Below are 9,566 nucleotides of genomic sequence, written 5' to 3' on the forward strand. Positions count from 1 at the left end.
CTGGACCTATATGGTTAAAAAGAGAGAACTGACTCCCACAGTTACCTTCTGACTACCATGTGTGCACAATGACATGTGTGCAAGTACACACGCACTAAATAAATGTAAGTTTTAAATTTTTTTCTTCATAGTTTAAAAAAGGATACTACCTTTGAGTTTAGGGCTAGACAAAGAGTTCTTTATACTTGACACTAAAAATAAGATCATATAAGGAAAACTGGTTGGTTGTACTTAATCCAAAATAAAAATGTTGCAAATATGATGGCTTACATCTGCAACCGCAGCACTTGAGAGCATAAGGCAAAGGATTATGAGTTTGAGGTTCCCATCTGAAAAATCAGGATGGTTAAAATCCTTCAGTGGTACTAGGAATCCAACATGAGTACTCACAAGTGCTACCACCGAGACACAAAACTGGCCTTAAAATTAAATGTTTTTGCTTTGAGAAAGACCCTGCTAAGAAAAAGAAGACAAGCTGTAGACTAAGAGAAAACAATTTGCAAAACACACATCTGACAAAGGGCTGGCATTTAGAATATAACAACTCTCAAAACTAACAGGAAAAAAAGGGCAACCCATTTAGAAAATATGCAAATTATAAAAACATTTTATCAAGAAATATAAGTGATAGATGAAAACGAGGACATTACAAGATGAACATCAAGCAAGATATCTCAGTGGGTAAAAATGCATGCCTTGTAAGCATGAAATGGCCTGAATCCAGTCCCCAGAGCCCACAACAAAAGAGAAAAACAACTCCACGAAATTGTTCTCTGACTTCTACACATTCACAATGGCATATGCACGTCCATGCACAGACATCACACACACACACACACACACACACACACACAAACACACACACCCCACAACCACCACTACCACCAGCAGCAGCAGCAACAACAACAACTAAACAAATGTAAAAGATGACCACGAAGGTACGGCCCTTTCCTAACATGTGAAAGACTTTTCATCTACATATATAAGGGTTTCCATCTGCAGTACCAGAAACAGTCATTAGATGCGAGCCCATTAAAGCCATAGTGAGATTATCACGAGACTAACATCGGTGTACGCTTTTTAAAGGTGACAATACCAAAATGCTGGTAAGAAGACAAAGAAACTGGATGCCTCATTCACCTCTCATGTAAACGAATCAGCTACAGTCTTTCTGGAAAACACTCTCTTTAAAAAGAATGTGAACTGAGAATACAGCACAAGCAATTTCATTCCTGGGCATTTTGTCCAGAGACATGAGGACTTACGTTCACACAAAAGCCTGTGTGTTTGGTGGAGAACATACCTCTGTGGAAGTGTCTGTTCTGGGTGGTTGGTTCGGAATTTTCTGAGACAGGGTCTCAACATACTCCAGGCTGGCCTGGAACTTTATACGTCTCCCTGGATGACCTTGGAAGGTTTAGTTCTCCCGCCTCCACCTCACAAGGGCTAGGGTTACAGGCTTGCTTTAACAAACCTGGCTCTCAAGTGAAGAATGGGGTAGCATCTAACCGGCAGGTTGGGAACTGTAAAGACAAAAATACTGATTATCATACAATAAAAGCATATTTGAAAGGGGTTTGTGGGTTATTTTTTCCTCACAGACCTTTTGCAGCAATCTTTTGAAACAAACATTTTGAAAGCAATCAAGAAGTAACCTGATGAACACTGGCTCATGATGCTTCCTGGAGATTTATTCTAGAGAGCCCTTGTAGGGAGACGGGGACCCAGAAGAAGGGGTGTTTGGATGATTTCTGTTAGCACAAGCCAAGAGATCCACTTACTTGTAGTGCGTGCCTCTGAAGAGGGCAGTTGCTGTCGTCTTGCCCTGAGATGGGACTCATCGGGTTTGAAACATAAATTAAAAAGACTCTGTGTTCCCAGAAATGCAAGGAAGTGTCTTTGTTCTGATACACGAAGATTAAGAGTTTCAGGTCAAGAGACCTGAAAAACCGGAGAACGCCGCACTGCCTCCTGGACACAAAGAGAAATGCCAAGTTCAGGTCAGAACGTATTTAACTGATAATATTTATCGTGTGGTTATCAAGCATGGCCTGTGCCTGTGTTCTGTCCAAACTTGGAAAAGCAGTAGGCAGTAAGAGTGACTAAAAATTCTACAAGCCCAATTATCGCACACATTGTATAAAGGCAGGCTCCTAGGAGCGGCTTTTAAAGTCGGTTTAAAAAACCAGAGGCGTGAGGTGCTAGGGGGTCTACTGAGAACAGACTTAAGGGCCCTCAAAAGCCAGTCACAAAGCCCAGGCGTGTCTGGGGGCGTGGCCCTGAGGCAGCAGCCAATAGCACGGAGGGCCGTTACTAGGATGCTGGGAACAGCCTCAGAAGGAGGCAGAGTGCCACAGCTTCCTCGGACAGCGGTTCTGTGAGGCGGTCTGGTCCCTCGGGCAGCGGTTCTGTGAGGCGCTCTGGTGATTTGAACTGTTCCAGTTTCCTTCCAACTTCAATTCTCGCCTTCCACTGCGATAATGGATGACCCCGAGACCGAATTCCAACGGGTGATCCGCCGCCATTATCGCGAAAAAAGAGAGCTGCAAGCTCACATCCAGGCCCTCGAAAGTTCTGTCCCAAAAAATGACAGGAACAGAAGAAAGCAGGTGCTTGCTGATACTGCCCGTCTCAGGGCCGAGATGGAGCAGAGGCACCGTCAGGAACTGGAGAGATTTCAAGAAGAGCCTGACGCCAGCGTGGAGTCGATTGCAGCCAACCTCAAAAAGATGAACCTTGAAAATGTGCCCCCACGCCCATCGAAGGCCCAGAAAAGGCGTGAGCGAAGAGCTAACCTGCAGAGACAACGCCCGCAGAGGATCCCAGTGGCCCAGAGCGAAGAGCAGGCCGCCTACCGCCGCGAGGAGGAAGAAAAGGTCGCTGCCATTTTGGCAGCTAGAAGTCTGGAGATGAAGCCCATCCCTGCCGACGGCCATTGCATGTACCGTGCCATCCAAGACCAGCTGGTGTTCTCGGTGACTGTGGAGAGCCTGCGCTACCGCACGGCCTACTATATGAAGAAACACATTGATGACTTCTTACCTTTCTTCACCGAACCCGAGGCCGGCAACTTCTACACCCGTGAGGACTTCCTGAGGTACTGCGATGACATCGTGCACAGGTCATTGTGGGGTGGCCAGCTGGAATTGAGAGCCATGTCGCATGTCCTGCAGACCCCCATCGAGGTGGTACAGGCCAACTCGCCCATCATTGTGATCGGGGAGGAGTACACCCGGAAGCCGATCACACTGGTCTATCTGCACTACGCCTGTGAGTTCGGGGAGCACTACAACTCAGTGAAGCCCATCGAGGCCGCGGGCACCTCCGCTGCTGCCATGGCACCGCGCCTGTTCTAAAAGTTTCCAGCAGCCACGGACCTCGGCTCTACGCGCCATATTTCTGCCATGCTTGACACCTGCAGATCCTGGGAAAGCTGAAACAGCTATGGCATTTCTCAGTAGGAACAGTTGCTTTTTCCTTGGCTGGTTTATTTTCTTCCAAGGTTTACTTAAATATTGAAATTCGTCCCTTCCAATCCTGCCTCATTTTGGTTGTTTTGTTTTCCGACTAAGTTATGTGTGTCTTCTTTGGGGGGCAGGCTTAAGGACGGAAGAATCCCTCCTCGGGACAACCAAGAGACTTAGGTTTCATTGAGTCTAACTTCATTTGGCCCTGAGGTACTTTTGTCTTCTTCAGGCTTCAATTAATGGTAAGCTGAAAATGGAAATGTTGGACTTTGCTTATTGTTTACCCGGGCGTGAATGAGTTTAGCAGAAAGGTTCGGGTTTGGGGATTTTTTCCTTATGTATCTATCAAATCACTTGATAAGAGGAGTTTGTGTGGCTGGAGTGGTTTATGAGTGTTTTTCATTGTTTTTTTTTTTCAGAAAAAAAAAGCCACAGCTGGCCGTTTGCTTTGCTTTTAACCGACGTTCCAATGCCTGGGTTACGAGCAAGTCTTCCAGTAGTAATTTGATTGTTTTGTTTTTCATTCAAACTTGTAAAGCTGCAAATGGATTTTAGTTGCTCAATGTTTTCTGAGCTCTTAAAAAATATGTTTTCAAATTTAAAAGCTAAGCGTAACTGTTAGATACAGAAATTCAGTTTAAATGAGCCAGTAGAACAAGTAAGGGTTACCTCAAAGATGTGGAAGATCTGAACTTAGTGACTTTCCTTAAGAGGAAAAAAAAATTAAAGCAATTTTTGGAAGTTCTACGGTAGTTGATGAGCTTTATGTAAAAGAAAACAGTGAACAATCCAGCTCTGTGTTTGTTAAGGATGAGTTGATATCCTGAATATGCCAAAAGAAGAATGGAACGGAATGGAATGATTTGTGTAATTTCTAAGGTTAGTCATAAGGTCCTGGATTTCAGTGAAGTTACTTAAATTCATTTTGAAGAACCTTCGTTCCTTCCAAATGTTCCCAAATAATACATGTCGGTTCAAAAATGTTTAAAACCAGTTGTGCAATGTGTTAAAAGATAAAAACAGCATTTGAAATACTTGCTTTGCATTTCTTGTGTCTGAAGTTTGTAACCCAGATGGCCTTCAGTAAAGGACTCCTAAGACTAGGAGCCGGTTGGGGGTGGGAGGGGACAGATGAGGCTTTGGGTAATACACCTGCAGCCTTGGTGGCAGCAGTGTTTCCCAGGCTGGAATTTGGGAGGAATTTACTCTAAGGATGCCCTAGACTGATGTTTCACTCGGTGAAACAAGAAAGGGCTTCCTTTAGTAGTCTCTGCTGCTTGATAAAGAGCCCTCAGCCAGGCCAGGCTATGTTGCAGGAGGGGAAGAAATGCTACTATAGTCTACTTCTGGATGTTTCCAAAATCCAAATGGGGAAATCCTGACAGACAGCTCTAGCTATGGAAACAAGAAGTTTCAGCTAGTCAGTGTCTGAAAAAAAAACCCCACAGTATTGGGTACATTATGGGAAAAGAGCCCATTATAGGACAGGGACACTGGATTTGGGAGTTAGGGAGGAAGAGGGGCCAAGCTTTGGAGGGGAAGCAAAAAAAAAATGTGCTTGAAAAGAGATGTTATCTACAGAGGAAGGCCTGGCTGGGCAGGAGGGTGAAGGCTGAGCACAGAGACAGCCTAGGGAAAGCCTTCAGAGGCTGCAGTTAAAGCTGAATAGGTGGGCAAGATAAGAAGCAGGCCATCAAGAGGTTTTTTGAGTGTGTTTGTTTCGTTTTGTTTTGTTTTAAAGATGCTTGGGTAGACTAGACCGCAAGGACAGGCTCTAGGGAAGGGGCCTGCCTAAGGATGTGAGTGAGGGCTACTGAAGGGCTATAGAAACGAAAAGGGTGCCTTGTGGGGTGGGCTATGTAGAGCAGGAGCAGGGGAGGGGGGTCTGTTTGGCTAAAACAGCGGCATATTGATGGACAGTGGCCCTGACTGACTGGAGGCAGCACACCGTGATGGGCAAGGAGGCCTGGCTACAGGTCACAGACACAGACACTGGCTGGTGGAGGATTCTTGGTAGGAGAGGTGAGTCAGTTGGGGTGAGTTATACAGGGAAAGAAAAAGATGTGACGGGGGCCAGGTTTGGGAAGGGAAGCTGACTGGAAACTAAACCATATTCTAGGGAAGGGGTCCTGGAAAAGGTGGGACTGTTTGGATAATAAGTCTAGAAACTGAGCTTCCCAGCTGTGGGTGGAGGAAAGGGCTGGAAATTGACCAAGTCACTGAAGAGGCCAGGTTGGATGGGTGTAGCAGATGACAAGTGAGCCCCAGCCCATGGTTTTTGATGGGAAATGATCCGGTTAGGCTAGGGGCAGGACACTTTCTGAGGAAGGGGTTCCGGAATGAGATGAGGCCTTCCTAGGGAAAGAGGCGTTGGCTAAGTAACCAATCAACTCGGAAGGGAGGGGTACTAGATAAAGGATTCTGGCAGGCACCATACAGCTTGAAAGGTTGGTTCAGGCTGATCCAGGGACACAACGTGGGGAAAACAGTGTTGAGGAGAGGAAGATAGCCCAAGAAGGGGATAAAGGCATCTGGGGTCCAGGTTGGAGAATTAGGCCTGGGGTAAGAAGGAGTCCTAGTTTGTTTAGCAAGGGACACAGACTGGAGAAGCCACTATCCTGTGAAAGGTTATGGAGGGAGAAAAGAGCCTGTCTTCGTCTGGAGTGTATATAAGGAAGCAGGCTCAGGTGGGCAGAGGAGCTAGGGTATAGGAGTAGCAAAACAAAGGCGAAGGTCATTGGTAAGAAATGATAGGCGAGGGAAAGGGACCCAGCTGGATATGGGAGAGAGGGACATAGCTCTGGGCAGGGGAAGGAAGGGAGGCCTTAGCTGGGAAAGGGATCATAGGGTGGGGGGAGAGGGCTGGCTTAGTGAAAGGCTGGACAATGGAAGGATGCCTAGTTTAATTAGGAGCCCAAGGACAGGGAAGCTGACCCCAACTGTTAAAGAAGAAAAGGTCTGCAGAAGGGGCCCAACAGGTGAATGGCCTGCCTATTGGTACAGAGAAGGCACAAGGTAGGAAAGGGAACTTGGATAGGACCAGGAAGCTTACTTGAAGGCAGGAGCAGATGGTGTCTTAGGATAAGCAGAGCTGTGCTCAAACACCACAACCAAACAACTTGGGAGCAAAGGGTTTGAGAGAAGCCAAGGCAGGACCTCAAATCAAACAGGACAGGAACCTGGAGGCAGGAGCAGATGCAGAGGCCATGGAGGGGAGCTGCATCCTGACTTGTTCCCTCTGACTTGCTCAGCCTGCTTTCTTAAGAACCCAGGACCACTAGCCTAGCTAGGGATGGCACCACTCACAATGGGCTGGGCCTTCCACCATCAATCACAAATTACGAAAATGTTCTACAGACTTGCCTACAGCCCGATTATTTTATTCTTCTCTCATACACTATATCCTGACTGTAGTTTCCCCCATCCGACCACCCCTTCCTCTCCCCAAATACACTCCCTTTTCATTTCCCCTTTAAAAAAGAGGAGGTCTCCCAGGGATATCAACAGAACATGGCATTACAAATTACAATAAGACTAGGCACAAACTCTCATATCAGGGCTGGATGAGGCAACACAGAAGGAGGAAAAGGGTCCCGAGTGCAGGCAAAGAGTCCGAGATAGCCCCTATTCCCACTCTTAGGAGTCCCACAAGAACACCAAGCTACATGACCACAAGGTACATGCAGAGGGTCTAACTCAGACCCCTATAGGATCCGCGATTGTGGCTTCTGTCTCTGTGATCCTCTCTGAGCCCTGCTCTGTTGATTCTGCAGGCCCTGTTCTAATAGATACAGCCAGATCTTTTGAAGGCATTTTCTCAGTCAAGGTCTTTCCTCTCATGACAATAGCTTGTGTCAAGTTGACATAAAACTCTCTAACACGTACAGCTTAAGAGTCCCTGGCGGATGAAAAGATTCTGGCTAGGATCAAGTTCCTCTGTGGTTGAAGTGGTGCAAGCTAGAGATGCTAGTTCAAACTGAGGAAGGTTACCTGGTTACCAAAAAGGGCCTTTTTGTAGAATATTACTTTCGCTATGTAAAAATGTGTTTATGCTGCATTTGTTTAACTAACGGGAACCCTAAAGGTCCAGCTTCTAGGGCTCTCTCTCAGGATTTTAAAAAACGACTCTACAATAAATGAAGGGGGCTAAAGTCTGAGGGTTAAGAAATCTATCCATGTTTCTATCCATGTTTATTTATTCTTATTTATTCTTACAGCTGATAAACACCTTTAGTAATGTGGCAGGATACAAGATCAACTCCAAAAAATCAGTCGCCCTCTTATACACAAAGGATATGGAAGCAGAGAGGGAAATCAGAGAAGCTTCACCTTTCACGATAGCCACAAACAGCATAAAATATCTTGGGGTAACTCTAACCAAGGAAGTGAAAGATCTATTTGACAAGAACTTTAAGGCATTGAAGAAAGAAACTGAGGAGTATACCAGAAAATGGAAGGACCTCCCTTGCTCTTGGATTGGGAGGATCAACATAGTAAAAATGGCAATTCTACCAAAGGCAATTTATAGATTCAATGCAATCCCCATCAAGGTCCCATCAAAATTCTTCACAGATCTTGAGAGGACAATAATCAACTTTATATGGAAAAACAAAAAACCCAGGATAGCGAAAACAATCCTATACAATAAAGGATTGTCTGGAGGCATTACCATCCCTGACTTCAAACTCTATTACAGAGCTACAGTGATGAAAACAGTGTGGTACTGGCATAAAAACAGAGAAGTTGACCAATGGAATCGTATAGAAGACCCGGATTTTAACCCACAAACCTATGAACACCTCATTTTTGATAAAGGAGCCAAAAGTATACAATGGAAGAAAGAAAGCATCTTCAACAAATGGTGCTGGCATAACTGGATGTCAACCTGTAGAAGAATGAAAATAGACCCATATCTATCACCATGCACAAAACTCAAGTCCAAATGGATTAAAGACCTTACTATCAGTCAGAACACATTGAACCTGATAGAAGAGAAAGTGGGAAGTACCCTACAGCAGATGGGCACAGGAGATCGCTTCCTATGTGTAACCCCAACAGCACGGACATTAAGGGCAACATTGAATAAATGGGACCTACTAAAACTGAGAAGCTTCTGTAAAGCAAAGGACACTGTCACCAAGACAAAAAGGCAACCTACTGACTGGGAGAAGATCTTCACCAACCCCGCAACAGACAAAGGTCTGATCTCCAAACTATATAGAGAACTCAGGAAACTAGACTTTAAAATGCTAATTAACCCAATTAAAAAATGGGGTACTGAACTGAACAGAGAATTCTCAGCAGAGGAAGTTCAAATGGCCAAAAGACACTTAAGGTCATGCTCAACCTCCTTAGCGATCAGGGAAATGCAAATCAAAACAACTTTGAGATATCATCTTACACCTGTCAGAATGGCTAAAATAAAAAACTCCAATGATAGCCTTTGCTGGAGAGGCTGTGGAGGAAGGGGTACACTCATCCATTGCTGGTGGGAATGCAATCTTGTGCAACCACTTGGGAATCGGTGTTTCTGTTTCTCAGGAAATTCGGGATCAACCTACCCCTGGACCCAGCAATACCACTCCTGGGAATATACCCAAGAGATGCCCGATCATATGACAAGAGTATTTGTTCAACTATGTTCATAGCAGTATTATTTGTAATAGCCAGAACCTGGAAAGAACCTAGATGCCCTTCAATGGAAGAATGGATGAATAAAGTGTGGAATATCTACACATTAGAGTACTACGCTGCAGTAATAAACAATGACTTCGCGAATTTTGCATGCAAATGGATGGAAATAGAAAACACTATCCTGAGTGAGGTAACCCAGATCCAAAAAGATGAATATGGGATGTACTCACTCATAATTGGTTTCTAGCCATAAACAAGGGTCACGGAGTCTACAATTGGTGATCCCAAAGAAGCTAAGTAAGAAGGTGAACCTAAGGAAAAACATATAGTTGTCCTCTTGGCTATGGGAAGTAGACAAAATGGCCGGGGAGAAAATTGAGATCTTGGGGGTGGGGTGGGATGGGGGTAAGGGGAGATGGGGAGAGAAAAGGGAGAAGGGGAGAATGGGGGGAACTTGGGGGAAAA

General features: G+C 45.2%; 1 protein-coding gene across 1 annotated transcript; it reads left to right on the forward strand.

Annotated features, from left to right (window-relative positions):
* The first annotated feature begins 2,480 nt into the window (after positions 1-2,480).
* LOC121445372 (OTU domain-containing protein 6A-like) lies at positions 2,481-3,356 on the forward strand. Its single transcript, XM_041647490.1, has one exon. It carries the CDS (start codon positions 2,481-2,483, stop codon positions 3,354-3,356), a length of 876 nt encoding a protein of 291 aa, XP_041503424.1.
* Positions 3,357-9,566: the final 6,210 nt, after the last annotated feature.

Source organism: Microtus oregoni, unplaced genomic scaffold (genome assembly GCF_018167655.1).
Source record: "Microtus oregoni isolate MIOR12 unplaced genomic scaffold, Mior012 000180F_ref0000267, whole genome shotgun sequence".
NCBI lineage: Eukaryota > Metazoa > Chordata > Mammalia > Rodentia > Cricetidae > Microtus > Microtus oregoni.

Coding starts and splice junctions, on each gene's coding strand:
- LOC121445372 (XM_041647490.1), top strand. CDS start 2,481: ATGGATGACCCCGAGACCGAATTCCAACGGGTGATCCGCCGCCATTAT.